At 34.9% G+C, this 27931-nt stretch overlaps 5 protein-coding genes across 14 annotated transcripts; all 5 read right to left on the reverse strand.

Annotated features, from left to right (window-relative positions):
* Positions 1-810: 810 nt before the first annotated feature.
* Positions 811-6896, reverse strand: LOC125193701 (putative disease resistance protein At1g50180). 6 transcript variants are annotated; one of them, XM_048091566.2, is made up of 6 exons: positions 6670-6896; positions 5346-6398; positions 2393-4166; positions 2140-2218; positions 1794-1873; positions 811-1151 (listed from the first exon to the last, which is right to left on the reverse strand). In XM_048091566.2, exons 1-3 carry the CDS (start codon positions 6749-6751, stop codon positions 2404-2406), a joined length of 2898 nt encoding a protein of 965 aa, XP_047947523.2. In that variant the 5' UTR covers positions 6752-6896; the 3' UTR covers positions 811-1151; positions 1794-1873; positions 2140-2218; positions 2393-2403. The 6 variants fall into 6 exon arrangements, with proteins under 6 accessions (XP_047947523.2, XP_047947521.2, XP_047947520.2 ...); XM_048091564.2 differs by having other exon boundaries at positions 811-1182; XM_048091563.2 differs by having other exon boundaries at positions 1794-1883.
* A 155-nt stretch (positions 6897-7051) lies between these two features.
* Positions 7052-11451, reverse strand: LOC125195436 (putative disease resistance protein At1g50180). Of its 4 annotated transcripts, none has more exons than XM_089069875.1 (4): positions 10392-11451; positions 8055-9822; positions 7401-7482; positions 7052-7173 (listed from the first exon to the last, which is right to left on the reverse strand). In XM_089069875.1, the coding sequence occupies exons 1-4, from the start codon at positions 11449-11451 to the stop codon at positions 7138-7140; spliced, it is 2946 nt and encodes a 981-aa protein (XP_088926001.1). In that variant the 3' UTR covers positions 7052-7137. The 4 variants fall into 4 exon arrangements, with proteins under 4 accessions (XP_088926001.1, XP_088926002.1, XP_088926003.1 ...); XM_089069876.1 differs by having other exon boundaries at positions 7401-7492; XM_089069877.1 differs by having other exon boundaries at positions 7120-7144; positions 7401-7492.
* Positions 11452-12981: 1530 nt separating this feature from the next.
* On the reverse strand, positions 12982-21288 carry LOC125192612 (putative disease resistance protein At1g50180). Its single transcript, XM_048090238.2, has 3 exons — positions 20226-21288; positions 14085-15855; positions 12982-13223 (listed from the first exon to the last, which is right to left on the reverse strand). Exons 1-2 carry the CDS (start codon positions 21286-21288, stop codon positions 14096-14098), a joined length of 2823 nt encoding a protein of 940 aa, XP_047946195.2. The 3' UTR covers positions 12982-13223; positions 14085-14095.
* Positions 21144-27640, reverse strand: LOC125195435 (putative disease resistance protein At1g59780). Of its 2 annotated transcripts, XM_089056266.1 has the most exons (4): positions 27416-27640; positions 24900-25943; positions 22120-23891; positions 21144-21281 (listed from the first exon to the last, which is right to left on the reverse strand). In XM_089056266.1, exon 3 carries the CDS (start codon positions 23754-23756, stop codon positions 22131-22133), a length of 1626 nt encoding a protein of 541 aa, XP_088912392.1. In that variant the 5' UTR covers positions 23757-23891; positions 24900-25943; positions 27416-27640; the 3' UTR covers positions 21144-21281; positions 22120-22130. The 2 variants fall into 2 exon arrangements, with proteins under 2 accessions (XP_088912392.1, XP_088912393.1); XM_089056267.1 differs by lacking the exon at positions 27416-27640 and having other exon boundaries at positions 24900-26089.
* LOC125195434 (putative disease resistance protein At1g50180) lies at positions 24871-25926 on the reverse strand. Its single transcript, XM_048093583.1, has 2 exons — positions 25770-25926; positions 24871-25709 (listed from the first exon to the last, which is right to left on the reverse strand). Exons 1-2 carry the CDS (start codon positions 25924-25926, stop codon positions 24871-24873), a joined length of 996 nt encoding a protein of 331 aa, XP_047949540.1.
* Positions 27641-27931: the final 291 nt, after the last annotated feature.

Below are 27931 nucleotides of genomic sequence, written 5' to 3' on the forward strand. Positions count from 1 at the left end.
CTTACTTTTTTTCCCTTCTCTCTTACTTTACCAATTCTACATTAAAACCAGTATCATTCACCAAATGCCTCATTTTTTTGTGGATGGAGGGAATATATGACTCATATTCCACTGACTTATTTGACTCAGTTTTTGTTACATTTCTTAAAACTCATGCCCTAACTAATTAAGACTCTTAAGTTGGGACGAAGGGAGTACTAAATAAAATTTCAAGTCAAAAAATAAATATTACATATTTAATGAGATTGAAATTATAATTTTTAAGATTTATGATTTCTAGGAATATACTTATTGAAAATATGCTTTATGGAGAATATGACTACTGTGTTTGAAAATAAAATTAAGTCAAGATTTTGATACTATCATTTTCATTTACTTAAAATAATTTAATAAATTGGAAAAAATTAAGTGAAATAAAAAATACTCACTCCGTTTTCTAAAAATAGAATTTCTTTTTTTTGTCCGTCTTTTAAAAGTAGAAACCTTCTATTTGACGAAATTTCTTTCTCTCTAATAAGATGAGATTTATTTTTTATCAACACACTTTTCTTTTTATCTATTTTATTTTATCAATTTTGAATTAAAACTCGTATAATTTCAAGGTTTTTATTTTAGGAAACAGACTGAGCAAAACATTCTTTACTACTACTATCTTTTTGGTACTTGAGATATATATTAAGAAAATTCAAAGCTTTTCTTCTCTCTACGTACTATCTCAACACAATTAAGGGTTTGTTCGTTTTCCTAGTTTTGTCAGTGTTAATGATATCCACATTCAAAATCGATCAAAATATTGATATTGCCAAGATAAGTTTCGAAGGTCATCTCTAAAACCATCAATTACTACTACAAATTAAGAATTTGAATTTGAGGCAACTATTATTTCCTACACGAGCGTCAGAGTTGTGAAGAACACGTAATTTTTACAGCAGAAATGAATCAACTCAGCATCCCAGATCAGATCAGGGGATTGAACCAAATCTCAATCATGTACCCACTCAATCAATAAACTTAATTTGCGGTATAATTTGTGGGGACTCTTTGGCACTTTTCCACGTACTCGGATGGAAACCATCCTGCTCTGCCTTTACATTGACTACCCGGACGGATTCACCCGAAAGATACCGCGCTTGTATCAAACGACTTCACCACTGCGATAGAAGTGGACCGAAGACGCACCCACTGTCAGTCACATGATGCAACGTAATGAGAAAGAGTTAAGGAAAGCACAAGACCTTCCAGACAACAACAAAATCTCCTACTGCTAGACTCAGTTACCTTGTTTGTTTCAGCATCAAAAGCATGAACTACAATCATAACAAGTTTCAAACACTGAGGTAAGGTAAGGAAGATAGAAAATCTTTGTTTAGTATAGAATGCAATTGACTACTATTATTGCCTCCAGTCCATGTTAATAGAGTCATTTTTCTATTTTGAAAATTTCCAATATAATGAGTCATTTATATTTTTAGTAAAAAGTAATGCACTCTCTTATTTTATTCTCTCTTCATCTCTCTTACTTTATTCGCATTCTACCTAACACACAATTCTCCCGAATAGAAATGTCTCAATTAACAAGAAAAATATGGAGTAAGTAACAGTCTTCTTGACTCAAACTAGAAAAAGAAAAAGAAGAATACAGAAACTGCATTGTTGTGGAGTCTTCACTTCACTACACATGCCAAATACTGGACTTCCTATGAAATACCATGTAGTACTTCTTATTTTATGTTATAGCCGCTCTAGTAATAACAATTTTATACTACTATTCTGAAGTTCTAACTTTCAAATACCTCAGCCAGAAAGTACTTGGTTTTAACTTAAGTGTGAATCAGAGGAGTCACAAGTGGAGCCACCTCCTTCCTTTGTTTCTCTGAAGCCACCTTCATCAAATAACAAACACTTATACAAGCATAACTCTAAAGATTAAACTTCGTAGAAATATAAGAGGGAAAGTGCAGAATAAGGTTTCAGTATTTGCCTCACTTCAAACTTAAGAACTGTGTTAAATTAATGAGATGAGATGGTTGTGAATATATGGCAAGAAAAGAAGGGGAAGAAATTAAACCAGCAACAAGAGAAAAATAAAAAAAAAGGCAATACAATTTTACAAAGAGTTGAGATTCATTAAAACCTTACCAAGGAATGTAACCCTTTAGTGACACGTAAAATGTTTTCTTTGAGCACCAAAAGTGGCAGTGATGATCAGTAATTCAACCTGTAAACCAGCAATGACTTCTCTTCTTATGAATACTAATAAATGAAAACAAAAACATAATGACAGGATTAGAGTTTATGACTTTATTTTGGCAAAGAGTTTCATGGCATATAAATTTGCAACCAATGAAAATACATCAGAATCGAAGAACGAAAAATGTGAGAAATGAGATACCTGGGTGAAGGCTAGTCCTCGATGATAATTGAAGGGACATGGCGGACTTTGTGGAAATCCTGTCCTGATGGTGATACCCTTTCTCTCAATTTTGGCATTCGTTTAATTACGAGAATCTGAAGGGTAGAAATGCCCCTGAATCCACCTGGAAGCATCTCTAGAGAAGAACAATCTTTGATTTTTAATTTAGAGAGAAGGGGCATAGCTCCTGCCTCCACTCTCCACTCCCTCAACTTTGGTAAACCTCCTAATGTTAGCCTCTTTAGGCGAAGAAAACTGTTTGCTGGACATGTCATCTCCTCCCCAACAAATGATTCTGAACCTAATTGCAATGTTACCAAGCAAGGAAGCTCTCCCAGTATCCCCATTGGGTCATCCTCAATCTCGGAATTGAAAATATCCAAACACCTAAGTTTCGAGCTCAACAAATCACTCCCGCACTTTGCTAGCGCCTTCCCTAACTTCGACCAGATACTCAAATCATAAAGATTGGGACATGTCAAAGCCTTCTCCAGCATTCCCTCACTTGTTAAGTCGCAACTTCCTTCAATATAAACACGGCAATCCCCCATCTTGTTGCAGTTCATAATGCCATTCATGATAGCTGACAAGCTTTCATTATCGTGTATTCTTGCCAAAAAAAGTCGAAGATTCTTCATTCTGCCCATACATTTAAGTTCATGACATCTACTATCAAAGAATGCCAGAGTCTCCAAATCATATACTCCCTCATCCAACGTTACTCGATAATTTCTAATATTTTCATTTCCATACATAGGAAAAAGCAAGTGTTTTAATCGCAACATCGCCGTAAAAACATTTGGAACTTCAACATTCATTGATCCCCGTAAATCAAGGGTATCCATGTATACCAAATTCCTCATGGATGACGGTAGATCATCAAGTTCACATTGTTCTAAACGCAAACATCTAAGGTGAACAAGTTTAGTGATTCCTCTTGGTAACTTTCCTCCTGCAAATTTGAATCTCACGAAAACTAGATCTCTCAACAATTTGAATTTCTGAAAATCAACTATACTTCGTGGGGGGAACTCAACAACATTCGATCCTATGAGATTGAATAATCGAACAGACCTTATATGCTCCCTAGTATCTTCTCCACAAGCAACTATATGCTCATGCTCGACTTCATTTCTGAAACGTACTGCCAGATGTTGTATCTTCATATGCGACGAAGCTTCCCGTAGTAAGGTACTAAGCTTCCCACCTTTATACTCCAAACTCTGCACACCAAAATGCTCCCTTTTTCCCAATTTCAAGCATATTTCTCGTACTACATCATGAAGTTTGACTGTCTTATATTTTAAATTTCTACTTGCTGCATCATAATCATAAAAAATGTCAACTTGAACAATGGACCTGGAGGCTAACTCACTTAAGTACAGCTCAGCGATGTCAATTAAAGATTCCTCCTTGTCTCCAATATTCTCATATGAAATCATGCCTTGTGCTATCCACATCTTATACAGATCCAAAGTAAGTATGGTTTCGTCCTCGTTGAAAATACCCATATAGAGAAAGCAAGGCTTCAAATAATAGGGTAGACTTTCATAGCTTAAATTTAGCACTCCATCGATCTGCTTTTCATCTCCATATATGGCTTCTCTGATATCCTCCTTTACTAATTCCCACTCAACAATTGAATTTTTCTTTCTCAATACCCCACCAAGTAAAGAAATTGCCAATGGCAAATACCCACATTTCTGCACCATTTCTTTCCCAATTTTTCCAAATCTTTCTTCCAATGCAAAGTCTGCATATTGAAATAATAATAAATGACGATCAATATATTTGGCAAAATAAGCTTATAAACAAACTACTGCTCCATAAAATAAGCTTCAGAAGCTTATGAGCCCTTCAATAATAATTTTATCAACTCTATTTATTTTTTAACAATTTTATAAGCAATGTTAAATGTACAAAATTAGTTATAGTGTGCTTTGTATTCGAATATTTACTTTTAATTTCATTTCTTTATAACTTTATCTCTATTCTCACTATAATTTTGTCGCTAGCTTAACGCTCAATTATCCAGTTTTTTTTTAACAAATTTTAAATCTACAGTTAATACTATATTACGTTTTGTAAGCTACTAGACCGGTCGGTTTGTCTGAGTAACAGTGTTTGATTTTGGTATGGTTCAGACATTTAAAACCATGGACTAATGAGCTACTGTGAACCTGAAAAATTAGCTAGTTTGGCCATGAACTACATGAATTTTTAATTTTTAAACATTTCAAAATAATAATTTGTGCCTCGGGAGATTTCATCTATTTTTCATGAAGAATGTATAAAAGAGCTTAACCACTACACCACAAACATATTTGAACATTATAACTTGATATAATCTTATACTTAAAAATCAATTTTTTTTTTACTTTAACTAATAATTTGTGTTTGATTATATATTCATTAAACAATTACATTTAATGTGTTGAAACAGGACTTTAACCGTACTCCTGCATCTTATATTATTGAAACATAGGATTGGGAAAAATATTTTAACAAATAGTAAAGGAGAAAAGGCCCCAAAAATAAGCCCAGTAGGATAAGAGAAAAAGCATACTCCTCCAAACTTTATTTTTTCTCCTACTTTACACTTTACTTTTTTCTACATAATATGTTTTTATTACTGTATTTTATCTACATTTAACTCATTGGATACAATTTTCTTAAATCTCATACCAAAAACAATGCCTCAAATAGTATGGGATGAGGGAGTGGTTGATTTTTATCATTTTGGTTCATCTACCAAAATTAGTCTGCTTTAATTTTCGGAAATCTTTTTATCATGCATTACACTATTCATAATGTGAGTCTCAATATTCATTAACACGTTTTTAATAGTTTTTTCTTTTTCTCTCTCCTAGACAATTTTCACATTACCAAGTCTCTATTTCTAGAAGACGGGGGGTAATAATATAAAACTGACCTGGAATGTTTCCATACTGAAATGCTTTGTTCTTGAGTAATTCTAAAGCAGCATCTATATGTAAGAGCCCATGTTCGACTGCCAATCCAATCTCTGCAACCTTTTGTTTCCGTGTTGTCACCAATATTTTGCTCTGCAAATTTTGGATGATGAATGGATGCTTCAACTCCTCCCAATGAGAAAGTTCCCAAACATCATCCAAAACAATGAAACATCGCTTCTCTCTTTGTATCTCACATAGTCTCTCAATCAACTCGCAGTCGCTCAGACCTGGAAACTCCTCCCTTGTTCGTGGCTCATCGTTAAGACTTGAAACACCCTTCTTCTTCTTTGGATTCTCTAGCTGCCTCAGAACATCCTCCCAAACTGATCGACTGTCACATTGCTGAGTAATGCAAACCCACGCCGAGAGATCAAAGTCGGTCGTCTCGCTGTAAAGCTTCTTGGCAATGGCAGTCTTGCCTGAGCCTCCCATTCCCCACAATGATATAATCCGATCTTCTGTGTCTTTTCCTAGGTGATGAACAAGCTGCTTCAGCTCATCCTCCATGCCTACAAAGCAATCTCCCATCTCCAAATTGGGAAAAGTTTTCCTTGACATGTTAATTCCAGTCGAGCTTTCCCCCTCTCCATTTGGATTGATGATTATGCTCCTTTTAATTCCGATTTCTTGCATATCCTTGCTTATCTTCTCGAGTTTTGACGTGATTTGTGAAATCTCGGAACCTAATTGGTGGAGTGAGGCGCAGTCTTTCAAAATGCAGGAATATTTGCGGACGAACTGTCCGAGTCCTCTTCTAATGGAGGTAACTTGATAAGCTGCGTGCCTTTCAATGACGGATTCGGATCTGTAGACAAGATCTCTGATCTCGGAGATCCAATTGAAGATGGTACTGCTTTCATGTCGTCGGTTGTCAGCGTCTTTGAGGAAACACTTCATCTCTTTAAGCTGCCACTCGAGCTCCTTGACTTGATCGGCAACACCAGCTAAAAAACTTCCCTCTTCCAATAGCAAATCACGAATGGTTTGTAGAGCAATAGACACCACTGCCTCTGCCATTGCAAAGATTATGAGCTTTGATTTTTTGGTCAACGATCAAATGTGAAGAAAGCAGGAATAAAAGATACTAGTACTAATATAGATAAGGAACGTGTGATTGAAGAACAAAGAGGAGAATAATTGTGTGGAAATAAAAATAAGTCAAGATTTTTATACTATCATTTTCATTCAATTGTAACAACTTTCTAAATAGGAAAATTAAGTGAAATAAATAATAAAACATTCCTTTTATCTTTTATTTGTACTAGTGGTATAAGAAAATACCAGTCGCTTCAGTTAAACGACTGCTAACTCTGTAATTGAGTCTTAAAGCTTTTCTTCTTCCCATCTTCCATCTCAACACCATAAGGGTTTGTTCGATCAACTCAGCATCTCAGATCAGATCAGGGGATCCAACCATATCAATAAACTCAATTTGCGGTATAATTTGTGGGAACTCTTTTGCCCTTCTCCACATACTTGGATGGAAACCATCCTACTCTGCCTTTACATTCTCCTTTTGACCACCCAGATGGATTCACCTGAAAGAGCGCTTATATCAAACAACTTCACCATTATGATAGTGGACCGAAGACGTACCCACCGTCGGTCACATGATGCAACGTAATGAGAAAGAGTTAAGAAAAAAACAAGACCTTCCGGAAAAACACCAAAATTTCCCATTGCTAGGCTCGGTTGCTCTTCTGTTTCAGCCTGAAAAGCATGAATTGCCTTCAACAATCGTAGCAAGTGTCAGCCACTGAGGTTAGGTAAGGAGATAGAAGATCTCTGTTTAGTACAGAATGAAATTGACTAGTAAATAATTGTCTTCTCGACTCAAACTAGAAACAGAAAAAGAGAATAGATAAACTGTATTGTTGTGGGGTCTTCACAACACATGCCAAATATTGCTCTGACATTATTGACTTCCTATGAAATACCATGTACTTATTTTTCTTTATAGCTGGTCTAGTAGAATAATTCTTTAAAATTACGAAGTTCAGGATTTTAAATACCTCAGCCAGAAAGTACTTTGTTTTATCTAAAGTGTGAATCAGAGAGGAGTCACAAGTGGAGCCGCCTTCTTCCTTTGTTCCTCTGAAACCACCTTCATCAAATAACAAACACTTATACAAGCAGAACTCTACAAAATTAAACTTTGTCGAAATATTGGAGGGCAAAATACAGGCCGCAGTTTCAGTATTATCCCCAACTTAACATGATAAGAAGAGTAAACACTACTTTTAATTTTCAACATCAACTTATTATGTGGTTTACTACCTATATCATTGCAATTTAGGGTGTATTCTTATGATGGAATATGATTAAATACGTATATTTTCACTCTCTTTTTCCAAGTTCTATAGGAAATTAGGAAAGATAATTATCCCTGCACATAACGGAAACTTTTCTAGAGAAGCTCATTCCCTTTCATCACATTGATACATAATGACATTATTATGTGATATCAATGCAATAATATTAGTTTCCCCCCAATTTTTTCAAACTTTCCATTGTAAAGAAAAAGAACATGAGATAAAAGCAATGGGGACCCCTAAAATATGATCATACAAAAATCAATCTTTACTTCTCACTTGTTTTTGTACGATAATTTGCAAATAAAGATAACATGCAAAAACTGAAGAATGAAAATGTGAGAAATAAGATACCTGGGGGAAGACTGGTCCTCAATAAGAATTGAAGGGACATGGCAAACTTTGTGGAAATCCTGTCCAGATGGTGATACCCTTTCACTCAATTCTGGCATTCCTTCAATTATGAGTGTCTGAAGGGTAGAAATGCTACTCAATCCCTCTGGAACCATCTCCAAAGAAGAACACTCTGCGATCCTTAATAGAGAGAGAAGGGGCATGGCTCCTGCCTCCACTCTCCACTCCCTCAACTTTGGTAATCCTCTTAAAGTTAGCCTCTTGAGGCGAAGAAAACTGTTTACTGTACACGTCATCTTCTCCCCAACAAATGATTCCCAATATAGTCGCAATCTTATCAAGCAAGGAAGCTTTCCTAGTGTACCCATTGGATCATCCTCAATCTTGGATTCAAACAGATCCAAAAACCTAAGTTTCGAACTAACCAAGTCACTCCAGCACTCTGGTAGCGCCTTCCCTAACTTGGACCTAGTCACCAATGCATGAAGATTGGGACACGTGAAAGCTTTCTCTAGAGTTTTCTCACTTGTTAAATCGCAACTGGCTTCTATAGAAACTTGGCAATCCACTATCTTGTTCCAGTTTGTAATGGAATTCATTATAACTGACAAGCTTACTTCATCGTGTATTCTTGCTACAAAATGTCGGAGATTCTTCATTTTGTCCATACATTTAATTTCATGATATCTACTATCAACGAGTAGTAGAGTCTCCAACCCATCTAATCCTTCATCCAATCTTACTCGATAATTTCCAACTTTTTCATTTCCAAAGACAGGTAAAGTCAAGTGTTTTAATCTCAACATCTCCTTAAAAACATTTGGAACTTCAACATTCATTGAATTTGTTAAATCAAGGGTATCCATGTATACCAAATTCCTCATGGATGACGGTAGCTTATCCAGTTCACATGCTTCTAAACGCAAACATCGAAGGTGAACAAGATTAGTGATTCCTCTCGGTAACTTTCCTCCTGCAAATTTGAATCTCACGATAACTAGATCTCTCAGCAATTTAAATTTCTGAAAATCAACTATACTTTGTTTGGGAAACTCAACAACATTCGATCCTATGAGATTAGATAATCGAAGAGACCTCGTATGTTTGCTACTATAGCAAGTGACTGTACGCTCGTGTTCGACTTCACTTCTGAAATGGATAGCCAAATGTTGTATTTTCATATGTGAGGAAGCTTCCTTTAGGAAGGTACTAAGCTTCCCACCTTGATACTCCATACTCCGCACACCAAAATCCTCCCTTTTCCCCATTTTCAAACATAGTTCTCGTACTACGTCATGAAGTTTGCATGCATAATATTTTCCATTTCGATTTGCGACATCATAAGCAAACTGAATTTCAACTTGAACAATGGACCTGGAGGCCAACTCACTTAAGTACAGCTCAGCGATGTGCATTAAACTTTCTTCCTTGTCTCCAATATTCTCATATGAAATCATGCCTTGTGCTATCCACATCTTATATAGATCCAAAGCAAGTATGGTTTCGTCCTCGTTAAATATACCCATATAGAGAAAGCAAGGCTTCAAATAATAGGGTAGACTTTCATAGCTTAAATTTAGCACTCCATCAATCTGCTTTCCGTCTCTATACATAACTTCTTTGATATCCTCATTTACTAACTCCCACTCCACCATCGAGTTTTTCTTTCTCAATACCCCACCGAGTAACGAAATTGCCAGCGGCAAATAACCACATTTTTGCACCATTTCTTTCCCAATTTTCTCAAATCTTTCTTCCAGTGCAAAGTCTGCATATTGAATTAATAATAAATGATGATCAATTGAATAGTGAAATTGACTATGAAAGTGTTTGATAGAGTTTACATGTTCTTTAAAACAAGGTCGAAGTTGTTCGAAATAAGCCCCAGTAGCTAATAAGCACTTCAAAAATAATTTTCTCAGCTTAATTTATGCATCCATAATCTTTAAAGCAATGGTAAATTTACGAAAAAAGTTCTACTACGCGTTGTTTTCAAATATATTTCTCTACAATTTTATCTCTATTCATTCTATGATTTTCTCTCTAATCATAATTTTCTGACTGCCTTATACACTAAATTATCAAGATATGTTGACAATTTCAAAACTACTGATTCATAATTTTATAGTACTCCATACTCTATTGAAGATTATGAGCAATCCAAAATAAGCTTAGACAAACACCCCCTACCACTGTTTTTTATTATCTTGAAACAGTATACTTATTTTATAAGTTTTGTAAGTGAAGTGATAAAATGGATGGATGCCTATACACAGCTCAAGTCTACAAGTACAATTTTAGATATGGATCTGAATAGAATAAAAGTATAAAACTGACCTGGAATGTTTCCATGCTGAAATGCTTTGTTTTTAAGTAGTTCCAAAGCAGCATCCATATGTAAGAGCCCATGTTCCACTGCCAATCCAATCTCTGCGACCTTTTGTTTCCGTGTAGTCACCAAGATTTTACTCTGCAAATCTTGGACAATGAATGGATGCTTCAACTCATCCCAATGAGAAAGTTCCCAAAGATCATCCAAAACTATGAGACATCGCTTCTCTCTTTGTAACTCACATAGACTCTCAATCAATTCTGAGTTGCTCAGACTTGAAACCTCCCCCTTTATTTGTGGCTCACCGTTCACACTTGAAATATTCTTCTTCTTCTTCTGATTCTCTAGTTGCCTCAGAACATCCTCCCAAACTAATCGACTCTCGCATTGTTGAGTAATGCAAACCCACGCTGAGAGATCAAAGGAGGTCGTCTCGTTGTAGAGCTTCTTGACAATGGCAGTCTTGCCTGACCCTCCCATTCCCCATACTGAAATAATCCTATCCTCTGTGTCTTTCCCTAGATGATGAACAAGCTGGTCCACCTCATCCTCCATGCCTAGGAAGCAATCTCCCATCTCAGAATTGGGGAAAGTCTTCCTTGACATGTTGTTTCCAGCCGAGCTTTCCTCCTCTCCATTTGGATTGATGATTATGCTTCTTTTTATGCCGTTTTCTTGCATATCATTGCTTATCCTCTCCAGACTTGATGTAATTTGTGAAATCTCGGAACCTAATTGGTGGAGTGAGTTGCAATCTGTCAGAATGCATGAATATTTGCGGACGAACTGTGTGAGGCCTCTTCTCCTTGAATAAACTTGATAAGCTGCGTGTCTTTCAATGGCGGATTCGGATCTATAGAATAGGTCTCTGATCTCTGAGATCCAATTGGGGATTGTTCTGCTTTCATGTCGTCTTTTATCAGCGTCTTCGAGGAAACACTTCATCTCGTTAAGCTGCCACTCGAGCTCCTTGACTTGATCGGCCACACCAGCTAAAAACTTTCCCTCTTCCAATAGCAAATCGCGGATGGTTTCCAGAGCAATCGAAGCCACTGCCTCTGCCATTGCAACAATTAGAAGCTTTGATTGTTTGGTCAACGCTCAGATGTGAAGAAAAGGGGATGAAGAAGGAATCAAAGAAACAAGAGAGTGGCAAAAAAAACAGATTGCAGAATAGTATATTATACATACACATTGGATGTTTCAGCTGCCACATAATTAAACATAACAAAATTAATTAGGTGACAACTTTTCTTGTTTTCTATTTGAACATTTAGTTGGAGAATTATGTCCGTTTTCACAAGACTGTATATTTCTTCTCAAAATTCTTCGAACAGACGGGAGAAAACCCATATATGAAATTCTCCAATTGGAAATGAAAATTAAGTCTGAAAACTCTTCCGCAAACAAGTGTTTAAAATTCCACAACGGCTGTATATTTCTTTACTTTTTAAGAGAAAGTATCCACATAACTCAACACTAGAACACAGAATGATAATAGGTAGCATGAAATTATGAAAATACACCACATAAATAGATAAATTACGCGTTGTTTTACTAAAAAAGAAATCCGTCAACAAAAAACCACTTACTTTCTGCAATATTCACTTCGTAGATAGTGAGATGAGGATGGTTGCGCCACTTAGAAACAACATTCAGAATTTGAATTTGGGGCAGCTATTTCCTTCTACACTTCTACTCGAGGATCAGAGTTGTAGAAATCGTGAGAATTAAACACATAATATAATATGACACAGTAGAATTGAATTTTCTCAGCCGTGAATAGTTTTCCATCGGCCGCCGACCCCACGCCGGCGGCGGCGTCTTCTCTTCAGAGGAGGACGGAGTTTTTATTCATTTAAGTGGACTTCACTTTTTTGGGCTGGTCTCCTTCAATGTTTTGGGCCACAGTAGCTTTACTAATTAGTTACAAAGCCCAATAAGTAGTACTTTATTTCAATTTTTGTAGTTTTGATTTTAGGACTTTTTTAATTTAGCTTTATACACCCTCCGTTCCACACTATGAGTCACTCTTATTGTGAGTACGAATTTTAAGAAATATAAAGAATTATGGGTTGGAAAAGTTAGCCGAATATGAGACTCACATTTTTATAACTTTATAATAAAAGGTGAGTGAAGTGAGTTAGTGGAATATGTGACTTACTTATCATAAAGGGTGACTCTTATTGTGGTCGAAGGGAGTATTGTTTTTAACTTAATTTACAGCCACTGAATGAGCCCAATGAAGGAGAGATCCGCAGCCAGTTTCTATAGCTTGGTGGAAATGTGGTTACTTAATAAACAAGCGAGAAATACCAAGAGATTGTTCTCTTATTTGCAATAGCATAATCTTGAGGAATGAAGAATGACTTGGCTGAAATATTTGTGACTTTGAAAATTGTTGACTTAGATTGATTTTTTCCACATGTCAGTATATATTTTGAAAACAAGGTTGCAATTTCAAATGCTATTAAACATGAGTAAATCAATCATATTGAAGTGGTAGACAATTCACAGAAGTAGTACATTCTAGAATTACTGCTTGTTACTCCTAAATATTAAGACCAGTTCTCTTGTAAAACTAGAAAATAAAATTTTTGTGTAAAATGATCAACATTAAACAAAGTTTAATCAAACAATCCGATACAAATCAAACTCAACCCAAACACAATTATAGTACAATTCTTCACATTCAATAATTAAGTTATTACATACCACCAATTTCAATTCAAACACAAATATACTATCCTTTAGAGAAAGATAAAATGTTTTCTTCGAGCACCATACCTTTTGGCTTTTGTGATAGTCAGTTATTTTCCAGAGAATCAATACTCAACCTGTAAATCAGTAATAATGCAAATGAACCAACGTCGTCTAATTTTGCGTATCTAGGCAAGGAAGGTAGTAAAAGAGGATAAAGATGTGTGTTTTTTTACAGCACTTTTCGAGTACTCCACTCAAATTGTGCCTAACTTAACAGGATCAAAGAATTATAATAAGGGTTGTAGTATTTTCTCAAGGGCTCTGCCCACTCTTGTAACCAAAAAAAAAAAAGAATTATAAGAATTTCAAATAATTATTGATATAAAAAATGTAAATAAGAAAACAAATACAACTAGTTTTAATTTGCCACAGGAATTTGTTAAGTAGTTTAATATCCAAAATCCTTCGATTTATTTTATGGGAGTTTCTAAAGACAGAGGGCAACAACTTGGGAAAACATAGTGATAGATAATATCATTTCAATGGTATATAAATCAAAGTATGTCACTGCACTACTACTTCAATCTATCTAGATAGGTTATTATCTTCAAAACTAATTTAAGACCAGTACAACAATGAGATGAGATTGTTAGTTGTGATTTGTGAATACATGTCCAGAAAACCAATAGAAGGAGATAAAGATGTGTTTTGATCAGATCTTACGCCATTTTTCAAGGGGTAATAGTCATAACTAACTTACCAGGATAAAAGAATTGATAAAACTCTAAACAAAGATGTATGAATAAGAGGAGCACATATCACTTTTTCACTTTAATCCATAATAACATTGCCTATTATTTGATGTTTTGATGCAATAATACTTTCCTCGATTTTTTCAAATTTCTCACTTTTTTCATAAATTTATTTTCTTAAGATGAATTTGCAACCAAAGAAAATATGCCAAAACTAAAGAAAAATAGTGAGAAATAAGAAACCTGTGTGGAGACTAGTCCTTAATACGAATTGAAGGGACATGGCGGACTTTGTGGAAATCCTGTCCTGATGCTGATACCCTTTTTCGCAACTCTGGCATTTGTTTTATTACAAGTTTTTGAAGGGTAGAAATGCCACTCAATCCCTCTGGAAGCATCTCCAGACAAGAACACTCTCCGATTGTTAATTTAAAGAGACGGGGCATGGCTCCTGCCTCCACTCTAAACTCCCTCAACTTTGGTAAACCTGTTAACACTAGTCTCTTGAGGCGAGGAAAACTGTTTGCTGGACACCTCATCTCCTCCCCAACAAATGATTCGTGATGTATTCGCAATATTATCAAGCAAGGAAGCTTTCCAAGTATCCCCATTGGATCATCCTCAATCTCGGATCCATCCAGATTCAAACACCTAATTTTCGAGCTCATCAAGTCACTCCCGAACCCTGCTAGCGCATTCCCTAACTTTGACCTGATCCCCAAGTCATGAAGATTGGGACATGTCAAAGCCTTCTCCAGCATTTGCTCACTTGTTAGGTCGCAATTGCTTTCAATTATAACTAGACAATGCACTATCTTGTTCATGTCCTTAATGGTATTCATGATATCTGACAAGCTTTCTTTATTGTGTACTATTGCTGCACAACGTCGAAGATTCATCATTCTATCCACACATTTAAATTCATGATATCTGCTATCTAAGAATTTTAGACTCTCCAGCCCATCTAATCCCTCATCCAATCTATGATTTCCAACTTTTTCATCGTCATAATAAGGCAAATTCAAGTGTCTTAATCGGAACATATCCTTAAAATCACTTGGAACTTGAACATTCCATGACCATTCTAAATCAAGGGTATCCATATATACCAAATTCCTAATGGATGGTGGTAGCTTATTAAGTTCACAATCTTGTAAACACAAACGCCTAAGGTGAACAAGTTTAGTGATTCCACTCGGTAACTTCCCTCCTTCAAATTTGAATCCAACTATAACTAGATCTCTTAGCAATTTGAATTTCTGAAAATCAACCATACGTGGGGGAAACTCAACCACCTTTGATCTTATGAGATTGTTTAATTGAAGAGACCTTATACCCTTGCTAACATCTTCTTTACAAATGGCTGTAAGCTCGTGCTCGACTTCACTTCTGAAACGGATAACCAAATGTCGTATTGTCCTATGCGAGGACAATTCCTGAAGTAAGGTAGTACTAAGTTTCCCACCTTGATACTCCAAGCTTAGCAAACCAAAATCCTCCCTTTTCCCCATTTTCAAACATAGTTCTCGAACTACATCATGAAGTTTGCATTTATCATATTTTTCAGTTCTATATGCGACATCATAAGAATAATGAATTGTAACTTCAACTAGAGAACTAGAGGCCAACTCAGTTAAGTACAGCTCAGCAATGTCCATTAAAGTGTCCTCCTCCTTGTCTCCAATATTCTCGTATGAAATCATGCCTTGTGCTATCCACATATTATATAACTCGCATGTATCTATTGTTTCGTCCTTGTTGAAAATACCCATATACAGAAAGCAAGGCTTCAAATAATATGGTAGATTTTCATAGCTTAAATTTAGCACTCCTTCAATCTGCTTTTCATCTCCATACATGACTTTTTTGATATCCTTATTGACTAATTCCCACTCATCCATCGTATTTTTCTTTCTCAATACCCCGCCAAGTAGACTAATTGCCAATGGCAAATACCCACATTTCTCCACCATTTCTTTCCCAATTCCCTCAAATCTTTCTTCCCGTGCAAAGTCTGCACATTGAATTAATAATAAATGGCAATTAATTAAAGTCCAATTGACTAAAAATGTACTCCCCCATCCCTAATAATTTGTCGCCCCGACACTAATTTTAAGATATGTATAAAAGGTGGGTTGAAAAATTTAGTGATAAGTGAGTCATACTTTTATATATTAGTTTCATGATAAAATACGAGTGAAAATAAGTTAGTGAAATGTGGGTCCACTGCTAGAAATGGTAAAAAGTGAAAGATGACAATTTTTTAGGAACAGATGAAAATGGAAATAAGTGACAAATTTTCAAGAATAGAAGGATTATTTGAGTGAGCTTACATGCACCTTTACAAAACAACTTACAAGTTGTTTAGGACCTTAAAACTACTAACACTATTTCTATTTTAAGTAATAATTAGGGTATTTAATTACTCTCTCCGTCCCCGATTAATTGTTACTCTTTGATCAGACACGAATTTTAAGAAATGTAAAGAAAACTTGGTTAAAAAAGTTTGTAGAATGTGAGACCCACTTTTTTACATTAGTTTTATAATAAAATGTGAGTAAAGTGAGTTAGTGAAATATGAGACATACTTAGCATTTATGGTAAAAATAAAGTGTGACAATTATTGAGGGACGGACCAAAATGGAAAAGAGTGATAATTAATCAGGGATGGAGGGAGTAATATATTCAATCAATACACTTAAAATACTAATTTATTTACTCTAAAAAAATCAATCTCAAATTTAAAATCTAAAATAAAAAGTGTGAGTATATAATTTTTGGAGTTTAAGAGGGTATTTTAGCCACTTTATAATTAAAGCATAATTAGGGGGTAATTGAACAATCATGTATCCAATTTTCATTAGATTTCTACCAACTTTCTCTTTCCTAAAAAACATCTTAAAACTTTAAATGTCAAATAACTCTCTCAATGTCATTCTTTATACTTGCCGAAAATGTATCCAATTCTTTATCTAATTCTCAGTTAGATCTTATTGTTCGAAATTCTTTATCTAATTCTCAGTTAGATCTTATTGTTCGAAATGATGTCTTGTGTTAATTTGAAAATAATATTTTTCATCTAAAAGGATATCGATGTCATTTTTATACCTGCTAGTTTTTGCGATCTCTGTAATATCAATATAATATATTAAAAATCTCTGTAATAACAATATAATATATTAAAAATGTGTAACACAATTTCAAGTTGTCGAAGTCAATACAATTGTACTGACATTTTACATGAATTAGACTGACATTTTATATAGTACTAGGTGACAATTCCATGAGTATGTTTCCTAGTTACCTAAATATTGAAAATTCAAATAAGATTATTAAATTTTATATTGAATATATGCAATTAAGATCATATTAGTATACTTAAAATTTTACCTTTAATATAATACTCCCTTCATTCCCATATACATACAACATTTGTTTTTGGGGACGAAATTTTATGTAGGTTGTTCTGTGAGTTAAGTGGAGAAAAAAATTGAGATAACGTTGTTTTTGTTTCAGAAAACATTTCATTTTTAGTGGGATACTTCAAAAAGGGAAAAGGTTTATTTTTAATGGAACAGATAGAGTATATGTTTTTATTAAAAAATAATTTAAATCAAGATAAAATCAATAAAGTATATGAGTGAGAAAAAAATTGAGATAACGTTGTTTTTGTTTCAGAAAACATTTCATTTTTAGTGGGATACTTCAAAAAGAGAAAAAGTTTATTTTTAATGGAACAGATAGAGTATATGTTTTTATTAAAAAATAATTTAAATCAAGATAAATTCAATAAAGTATATGAGTTCAAACTTTTTACAGATATTTTTTAAGAGTTAGTTATAACCAGTGTTTTAAAAATCGGACCAGCTAGGCCAGTCGGACCGGTTCGGCCGTGAATCAGTGCCTAGTCCAGTCCGGTTTGAGCTTTAGCTTGGGCCGTTTTGGACCGGCTAGACCAGCCGGTTCGGCCGGAAACCAGAATTGGTTGGACCAGTTGTTTCATTTTTTTATGGTTTTTTCAAATATTATAGAATTGATCCCATCATGAATTGATCCTTAGACCTCAGACCTCCTTGTTATTAGACTCTCACTTCTACCACCCCACCACTTCTATTTTTTTGACATTGCATGAACTTTAATTAAAACTATATTCAAACTGCCGAATTTTGTTACCTATGCTTTCATCAATTTTATATAGGGTTGGCACAGTACGGTATACCGCATACCATACTGTAAATTGTGGTATGAGAAAATGTCATATCCGATACTATTACCATACCGTCTATGCGGTATACCGTACTTTTACGTTATACCGAAATAAGGTATGGCATACCGAGTACGGTATACCAAAATAAGGTATGGCATACCGTAATACTTGTGTTTCATACAAAAAAAAATTCTATTTTAGCCAAATTTTTAAAATAAAATTTCACCTATTTAAATAATGTCCAAAAGATTAAAACTACACCACAATCAAATCTATACAGTTGACTTGATTTGAATCTCTGCGTGTGTGTGTTTGGAGTTGGGGCGGTTGAACTAAAATATGAAAGTAGGGTTAGGGATTTTAACATATTAACTATTTTTTATATAAATTTTAAATACAACATATATATCGAATTTTTGACTAATATCGTAAATGCGTAACATTGCGGTATACGGCGGTATAGAAAAATCTATATATTTACCGTACCAAAATCTATCGGTACCGTACCGCAACTTGCAGTATACCGCAAATTCGGTATTTTCGGTATCTTTGCGGTACGATAAGTGCGGTATTACGGTATATTTAGCCAACCCTAATTTTATATACTAGTATCTAAATAACTAATAACTATTAACAATTTATGTATGTACGTAATTATTATATTTACAAAATCTTTAATATATATATACATATTTTTTAATCAATTTATCATTATGTTACAATGATATACTCATATAGTATAATAAATTATCATTTTATAGTTTTTGTATAAAATTTAAACATTTTATGTATAATATGTAGTAATTTTATCCATCATCCACTAATGAAAATGTTCATCATTTCTAAGTATTGATTATATTTTTATCTATAATTAAATTTTAATGTTTGGATATTACATATACACATATGTTAATACTATCATTTAATCATTTTTGTATAATAGTTTATGTTTGATGATAAATTTATTTTTTTAGAGGTATAAATATGATTTTAATTTTTTTGTGATGTGTACTTAATACTCCCTCCGTCTCATAGTAGATGTCACACTTGACACGAGATTTTAGGAGATGTTATTTTGTATGGTAAGTGGTGAGAGAAAATATAATTTTATAATTGATTTGAGAAAGAACTTTTTCCAAAAGAGGAAATGTGACATCTTCTGTGGGACAAACTAAAAAGGAAAGCGTGACATCTACTATAGATGGAGGGGGTACAATATTTGATCATATATTAAATTGTAATATTTTTATAATATATATTTAATTATGTACAGTATTTCAGTCCGACTAGTAGTTCAACCGGTTGGACCAGTTGAACCATGAACCAGTAGCCTCGCCGATTCGCTTACTGATCCGATTTTTAAAACATTGGTTATAACTAACAAAATTCAATCAATTAATATCCCGATTGACATTTTTTACACCCAAATTAACATTTTTTGCACTGGGGTTCGCATCAGGCTGAAATTGCCAACTGACCACCGATTTACAGACAATGGATCAGAATTGGTTGTACATAGCATATTAATAGATGGTTATCATCATAATAGAACCCTATACAATTCACTAGATTCGACAATCTGATCGATATAGAAACATGTCATGTCACAACCTTATCCATATTAAATTTTACCTGGAACGATATTTTAGTCTTATAAATTTAATTGCATTCATAGATTAAGCGATAAACTAATACAAGGCATGCAACTAACATTGCTAGAATGATAAATTGATATATACATATTGATATAATGTTTTCAAATATTAACCAAAGCATATCAATATCAACACAACGTTCATCGAATATTAGTATATGAGTTGGTATAACCTTAATTACGTAAAGATATGAACATGCAAAAGAATATTAGTAGTATTAAATTTCTTTATCTGTACAGACACAATTAGGATTTGGATTTTCATAAAATTTACTTACAATTTGATATGTTTCATAAAAAATATTTAGATCAAGAAAGTAAGATTCAATTTTTTTTGAAATATATTCTTAAGAATGAGAAAATGATTAGTTATATATAATAATAAATGCAAAACACTATTTTTTTGTTTCTATTAATGGCGCTATATTGACATTGTTATAAAAGAATAAACAACGATGTCGTGTGTTAATAGACACTACAACCCATGTAATTTAAAATTACTAATAACAATAAAAGAACTGACCTGGAATGTTTCCATGCCGAAATGCTTTGTTTTTGAGTAGTTCCAAAGCAGCATCCATAGGTAAAAGCCCATGTTTCACTGCCAATCCATTCTCTGCAACCTTTTGTTCCCGTGTTGTCACCAATATTTTGCTCTGCGAATCTTGGGCAATGAACGGCTGCTTCAACTCATCCCAATGCTCCCAAACATCATCCAAAACAATGAGACATCGCTTTTTACTTTGTATCTCATGTAGTCTCTCAATCAACTCTGAGTCCTTCAGACTTGGAACTTCCTCCCTTATTCGTCTATCATCGTTCATTGAAACACTCTTCTTATTCTTCTTATTCTTCTTCCGATTCTCTAGCTTCCTTAGAACTTCCTCCCAAATCAATTGACTATTGCATTGCTGAGTAATGCAAACCCACGCCGAGAGATCAAAGTCGGTCTTCTCGCTGTAGAGCTTCTTTGCAATGGCGGTCTTGCCTGAACCACCCATTCCCCACACTGAAATAATCCAATCCTTTGTTTCTTTCCCTAGATAATGAACAAGCAGCTTCAGCTCATCCTCCATGCCTACGAAGTAATCTCCCATCTCCAAATTGGGAAAAGTCTTCCTTGAAATGTTGTTTCCAGTTGAGCTTTGCCCCTCTCCATTTGGATTTAAGAGTATGCTCCTTGTTATGCCGTTAGCTTGCATAGCCTTGCTTATCTTTTCGAGATCTGATGTAATTTGTGAAATCTCGGAGCCTAATTGGTGGAGTGAGTAGTACTCTGTCAAGATGCAGGAATATTTGCGGACCAACTGTCTTAGGCCTCTTCTCCTTGAATAAACTTGATTGGCGGCATATCTTTCAATGAAGGATTCGGATCTGTAGACCAGATCTGTGATCTCCAAGATCCAATTGAAGAACATACTGCTTTCATGACGTCTTTTGTCAGCGTCTTTGAGAAAACATTTCATCTCTTTGAGCTGCCTCTCGAGCCCCTCCACTTGTTTGCGCACACCAGCTAAAATCGTTGCCTTTTCCTTTAGCAAATCACAGATGTTTTGTAAAGCAAGCGACACCACTGCATCTGCCATTGCAGTTTTTTAGTGAAAAACAAGGAATTGGAATGAAAGAATCAAGAGAGGAGGAAGAACAAAGTATATGTGCAAAGAAAGGGGAAGAAACAAGGAGATACTAAAAAGCAGCTTATGAGAAAGCAGCGGTGCATGTTTATTCATTTCGTGCGCAGTGAAATAATCTCACTTTATTCTTTCCGTAAGTTTATTTTGTTAGCAATGAAATAATCTCACATTATTCTTTTCTTAACATTGATGCTGATGGCGATGTTTAATTTTTAAATAAATGTTTAAAAAAACTTAAGAATATAGGATAATTTATGGTAGGACATTCTAAATGAGAAAATATGCACTATATTTCGGAATGGAAAATATAGAATAAAAGTACTCCCCATAGGAATATTTATCAATTAAGTCTATAATGACTTTTAGCTAGTTCCAAAATGTTTGAAGACGTAATATTAATTTACCATTTTTTTTCAATCGTTTCATCAGTCGAATTTTGGGAGAAACACGTGGTGATGTGGCAGTCGGAGTTCCCAACACCAAGAAAACATATAGTGAAGAAAACGAAGTCTTTTGGTGATACTCAAAACGATGTCGTTTCATTGAAACAATGATTTTTTCTTAAAAATTATCTTTTATTTATCTCTCCACCTTTACCGGACCACTAACAACGGCGACGTCCTTGGATCCCCTCTAGACTCCCCGTTTCTTTCTTTCCTTCTTCACTCGACTAAAATATGATACTATCAAAAATCAATCTTTTCTTATTACTCGTTTTCTTAGGATAAATTTGCAACCAAAGAAAACACGTCAAAACTGAAGAACGTGTGAGAAATGAGATACCTGAGTGAAGACTAGTCCTCGAAGATAATGGAAGAGACATGGCAGATTTTGTGGAAATCATGTCCTGAAGGCATTACCCTTTTTCTCAATTTCGGCATATGTTTAATTACAAGTTTCTGAAGGGTAGAAATGGCACTCAATCCCTCTGGAATCATCTCCAGACAAGAACAGTCTGCGATCTTTACTTTAGAGAGAAGGGGCATGGCTCCTAACTCAACTCTCCACTCCCTCAACTTTGGTAAACCTCTTAATGTTAGCCTCTTGAGGCGAAGAAAACTGTTCGCTGGACACCTCATCTTCTCCCCAACAAATGATTCCCAATATAATCGCAATCTGATCAAGCAAGGAAGCTTTCCCAGTATCCCCATTGGATCATCCTCAATCCCAGATCCAAACAGATCCAACAACCTAAGTTTCGAGCTCATCAAGTCACTCCCGCACCCTGCTAGCGCCTTCCCTAACTTTGAACTGATCCCCAAGTCATGAAGATTGGGACATGTCAAAGCCTTCTCCAGCATTTGCTCACTTGTTAGGTCGCAACTGTCCCCGATATAAACTCTACAAACCACTATCTTATTCCAATTCGCAATGGCACACATGATAGCTGACAAGCTTTCTTTTTCATGTATTCTTGCTGCAAAACGTTGGAGATTCATCATTCTGTCCATACATTTAAATTCATGATATCTACTATCAATGTGTAGTAGAGTCTCCAATCCATCAAATCCCTCATCCAATCTTACTTGATATTTTCCAACCTTTTCATTTCCATAGAATGGAAAAATCAAGTGCTTTAATTGCAACATCTCCTTGAAAAAATTTGGAACTTCAACATTCATTGAACTTCTTAAATCAAGCGTATCCATGTATACCAAATTCCTAATGGATGACGGTAGCTTATCAAGTTCACATTCTTCTAAACGCAAACATCTAAGGTGAACAAGATTAGTGATTCCTCTCGGTAACTTTCCTCCAGCAAATTTGAATCTCATGATAACTAGATCTCTCAGTAATTTAAATTTCTGAAAATCAACTATACTTTGTGGAGGAAACTCAATAATCTTCGATTTTATGAGATTGGATGTTTGAAGAGACCTTATATGTTGGCTAGTATCTTCTCCAAAAGCGACTGTAAGCTCATGCTCAAATTCACTTTTGAAACGAATAGCCAAATGTTGGATTTTCATATGTGAGGAAGCTTCCCGTAGTAAGGTACTAAGTTTCCCACCTTGATACTCCAAACTCTGTACACCAAAATCCTCCATTTTCCCCAATTTCAAACATAGTTCTCGTACTACATCATGAAGTTTGCATGAATGATATTTTCTAGTTCTATTGGCGACATCATAAGCTAACTGGAATTCAACTTGAACGATGGACCTGGAGGCCAACTCACTTAAGTACAGCTCAGCAATGTCAATTAAAGTTTTCTCCTTGTCTCCAATATTCTTATATGAAATCATGCCTTGTGCTATCCACATCCTATATAGATGCATAGCATGTATGGTTTGGTCCTCGTTGAATATACTCATATAGAGAAAGCAGGGCTTCAAATAATAGGGCAGACTTTCATAGCTTAAGCTTAGCACTCCATCAATCTGCTTTTCATCACTGTATATGGCTTCTTTGATATTCATTTACTAATTCCCACTCAATAATCGAATTTTTCTTTCTCAAGAGCCCACCGAGTAAAGAAATCGCCAAAGGCAGATAGCCACATTTATGCACCATTTCATTCCCAATTTTCTTTAATCTTTCTTCCAATGCAAAGTCTGCATTTTAAATTGATAATAAATGATGATCAATTGAATAGTGCGACTAAGAAGGTTTATTAAGTTTTTTAAAGCAAGTTATAAATTGTGTAAGACCTTATAAATTCTTTCAAAGTATTTGGCGAAATAATCTTATAAACAATCTAAATAGTATAAAGTAAGCTCCAGTAGCTTATACGCACTTCAAAAATAAACTAATATAGTCATACAACTAAGATGATTGTAACCGTAAGTCTATAAGTGCAATCACACAAATATTCTGAATTCACTATTTCCACTCAATTCAGTCACAAATGTAAATCCTATATTTTTTGTATCCAAAATTGGTCTCGTGCATGTTATTTATGTAGGGCTAGGTGGCCTTACTCATTTTAACTGAATACTTAATTGAAACTTTGACAATAAGGAGAAGCTAGTGAATAGAATTTATTTAAAATATTTATTTTTCTTATTCATAAGAATTTTGTTATAATACAAATAGGGAAAAAAAAGGTGTGACTATCTTGGCATGATATATATACACCCAACGCCATTAATGAATTGTGCTTTCCTTAGAATTTAAAGTTTTGAGATGTTTTATACTCCCTAGAAAATAGAAAATAATTAACTTTACATAATAAATGTGCAAACAATTTTTTGTTTGTTTTATTATCCCTATGTTGACATTGTTATTAAAGAATCTTGACATAGGGTAGTAGACAATCCATCCCATGTCATGTGCTACTCCCTCCGTTCCATAGTAATAGGGGCGTTTTTCTATTTCCGTCCGTTCCATAGTAATAGAGTCATTTCCCTTTTTAGTAAAAGTCAACGCATTTTTCCACACCTACTTTACTCTCTCTTACTTTTTTCTATCTTCATCTCTCTACCTTTTTCATTTTTCACTTTATTCTCTCTTTACTTAACTCACCTAATACAATTTTTCTTAATCTCCGTGCCGAAAAGTTTTGCCTCCATTACTATGGAACGGAGGGAGTATTTAGCATGACTGGAATAATTGTAACTGACCTGGAATGTTTCCATGCTGAAATGCTTTATTTTTGAGTAGTTCCAGAGCAGCATCCACATGTAAAAGCCCATGTTCCACTGCCAATCCAATCTCTGCAACCTTCTGTTTCCGTGTTGTCACCAATATTTTGCTCTGCAAATCTTGGATGATGAATGGATGCTTCAACTCATCCCAATGAGAAAGCTCCCAAACATCATCCAAAACTATGAGACATCGCTTCTCTCTTTGTATCTCACATAGTCTATCATATAACTCTGAGTCGCTCAGACTTGGAACCTCCTCCCTTATTTGTGGCTCATGGCTCAGACTTGAAACTCTTCTCTTCTTCTCTAGTTGCCTCAGAACATCCTCCCAAACTGATCGACTCTGACATTGCTGAGTAATGCAAACCCACGCCGAGAGATCAAAGTCACTCATCTCGTTGTAGAGCTTCTTTGCAATGGCGGTCTTGCCTGACCCTCCCATTCCCCAAACTGATATAATCCGATCCTCTGTGTCTTTCCCTAGGTAATGAACAAGCTGCTCCACCTCATCCTCCATGCCTAGGAAGAAATCTCCCATCTCCAAATCGGGGAAAGTCTTCCTTGATATGTTGTTTCGAGCCGAGCTATCCCCCTCTCCATTTGGATTGATGATTATGCTTTTTTTTATGCCGATTTCTTGCATAGCCTTGCTTATCCTCTCGAGCTTTGATGTAATTTGTGAAATCTCGGAGCCTAATTGGTGGAGTGAGTTGCAATCTTCCAAAATGCAGGAATATTTGCGGACAAACTGCCTGAGGCCTCTTCTCCTTGAATAAACTTGATAAGCTGCGTGTCAGACGAGATCTCTGATCTCGGAGATCCAATTGAAGATCGTACTACTCTCACGTCGTCTTTTGTCAGCGTCTTTGAGGAAACACTTCATCTCTTTGAGCTGCCACTCGAGCTCCTTCACTTGATCGGCCATGCCATCTAAAAACCTTCCCTCTTCCAATAGCAAATCGCGGATAGTTTCAAGAGCAATCGACACCACTGCCTCTGCCATTGCAACAGTCCCAAGCTCTGATTGATTCACCAATGATCATATATGAAGAAAAAGGGAAAGAATGATACAAGATAGGAAATATAGATAAGGAATGTGTGATGAGGAACAAAGTAAATGTACAGTTAATAGATATGGAAGTATAAATAAGAAACGTGTGATGAAGAACAGGGTAAATTTGTACATTATTAGAGTTGGAGAATTAAATATTTTTTATATTTGCAATGATTAGAGTTAGAAAATTATGTGCGTTTGCAAAATTAGAATACATATATATTCTCCAAATTGGAAATGAAAACCATATCTGAAAATAATCAGCAATCAAGTCCTTAAATTCAAATGTTCTGTCACTTGAAGCTTCTTTGTGAGCAGAGAAAGAGGAAAAAATATTGGAAGGCACAGGTTCAATCCACTGAGCTATATGTGCACTTTTGAAATAATAAACGAATAATATTATATTTTTATGTTATTTATATCGGTTATAACTGATGACTGAAACTTTTTGTAATAACCAGAATCGAACTAAAACCACATAGAAAAATTTTAAGGAACAGTGCGGCATATGGAAGAACCATATACACTTACCAGCTTCTATATGTTTATAGCCTAGAGTAGTGAAAGTAAGATAACTCTTTCTGAAACTCTTGCAAAGGGAAAAGCATGATTGTTTCTAGAGAAAAGCATGATTGTTTCTAGATCCAATTAGTTATTGAAGGTCCAGATCCAATTAAACTCCAAACTAAATCTCATGCATGTCTTCAACTGCATTAAGCTTTACTTTGACTGCAGGTTGGCATTACAAACATATTCACAAGAACTTGACAAAACTAAAATGTCCTAAACCCAATGGCCCTTGACTCATCAATGAATAATTAAGGATATAACATACATGGGAAAGGAAACACCAATGACACTTGACTCAGGTAAGGAGGGGTAAGAGGGAGTAGAAATTAGATGACAAATACTGTACTAAACCTTTAAATTAGCTTGGAAGTCTTTACAGAAACCTCATAAGTAATTATGTTCCCGAAAGCATGATATCAGAATAGACATAAAAATCTAGAATAGTACCTCGAGAATTTTAACAGTTAAACTTAAACCCTTCTTTCTAATGCATAACGATCTTGTAAGTGACTAAGTGAGTTGAAATCAGTTTTCTCAATAAGCACTCTGAAACTGAAAATCTGGAATCGTAACAGGCAAAAGACAGAAGCTATATGATAAACTCAATCACTACGGTTAGAAAGAAACAGAATCAGAAACAGAATTTTCCATCAATAATATTGCACTCTCCAATTCGGTAATATAACAAAACACACCAGCAAGTTACCTATTGATGCATAAAACATGTACTTCAATAATAATCTTCAATATCTGATATGTACTCCTATACAACACCATAATCGATGTTCCTCGATTACACACGAAAACATTACAATTAAGAAAAAGCTAATAACTCCGATGCATAGTTCAGCAATGGAAAATTAATTACCGTGTGTCGTGTGTTGGAGCCGCAATGCAGTGATTTTGAGTAGTTCGGTAAAAACACCGGCGCTTCGAAGTCGGCGTTGTTCAGTATTCAGATCTTCGCTTAATTGCAATGACACTGACAATCCAAATCGCATTGATAGAACTATGGTCGTGTGAGGTCAGCACGAATTGCATAGCACTCAGGTGTTTCGTTTCCATAAATTTCTACTTCAATTTTCTTTGCTCTTATGTGGTTGAGTTCCAAACTTCTTCCTAAAACACATTCAATTAATAAAAACACACTTCATTAAATAAAAAAAAATTACAATTTAAAATCCTAAAAAAATAAAAAAAAAACACATAATTAAAATCTTTAAAATAAAATTAAAAAGATACTCCCTCCGTCCCACTTTAGGAGTCCCGATTTACCATTTTTGGATGTCCCACTTTAAGAGTCCCGGTTGAAATATTCCATAAATGGTATTAGCCATTTTTTATTACTGTATCTAATTTTCGTCAATTTTCCGATGGTCAACCG

Source organism: Salvia hispanica, chromosome 4 (genome assembly GCF_029641045.1).
Source record: "Salvia hispanica isolate PSC_SH4W2 chromosome 4, Shi_PSC_v1, whole genome shotgun sequence".
NCBI lineage: Eukaryota > Viridiplantae > Streptophyta > Magnoliopsida > Lamiales > Lamiaceae > Salvia > Salvia hispanica.

Coding starts and splice junctions, on each gene's coding strand:
- LOC125193701 (XM_048091565.2), bottom strand. CDS start 6,751: ATGGTGTTGAGATGGAAGATGGGAAGAAGAAAAGCTTTAAGACTCAAT. Junction 6,399..6,669: donor TCGTTTAACTGAAGCGACTG/GTATTTTCTTAT, acceptor TTGCAATGGCAG/AGGCAGTGGTGTCTATTGCT. Junction 4,167..5,345: donor TCAGTATGGAAACATTCCAG/GTCAGTTTTATA, acceptor TTCAATATGCAG/ACTTTGCATTGGAAGAAAGA.
- LOC125195436 (XM_089069875.1), bottom strand. CDS start 11,451: ATGGCAGAGGCAGTGGCTTCGATTGCTCTGGAAACCATCCGCGATTTG. Junction 9,823..10,391: donor TCAGCATGGAAACATTCCAG/GTCAGTTTTATA, acceptor TTCAATATGCAG/ACTTTGCACTGGAAGAAAGA. Junction 7,483..8,054: donor GAGGACCAGTCTTCCCCCAG/GTATCTTATTTC, acceptor AGGTGGTTTCAG/AGGAACAAAGGAAGAAGGCG.
- LOC125192612 (XM_048090238.2), bottom strand. CDS start 21,288: ATGGCAGATGCAGTGGTGTCGCTTGCTTTACAAAACATCTGTGATTTG. Junction 15,856..20,225: donor TCGGCATGGAAACATTCCAG/GTCAGTTCTTTT, acceptor TTCAATGTGCAG/ACTTTGCACGGGAAGAAAGA.
- LOC125195435 (XM_089056266.1), bottom strand. CDS start 23,756: ATGAATATCAAAGAAGCCATATACAGTGATGAAAAGCAGATTGATGGA.
- LOC125195434 (XM_048093583.1), bottom strand. CDS start 25,926: ATGGCAGAGGCAGTGGTGTCGATTGCTCTTGAAACTATCCGCGATTTG. Junction 25,710..25,769: donor AGACGCTGACAAAAGACGAC/GTGAGAGTAGTA, acceptor TCTGACACGCAG/CTTATCAAGTTTATTCAAGG.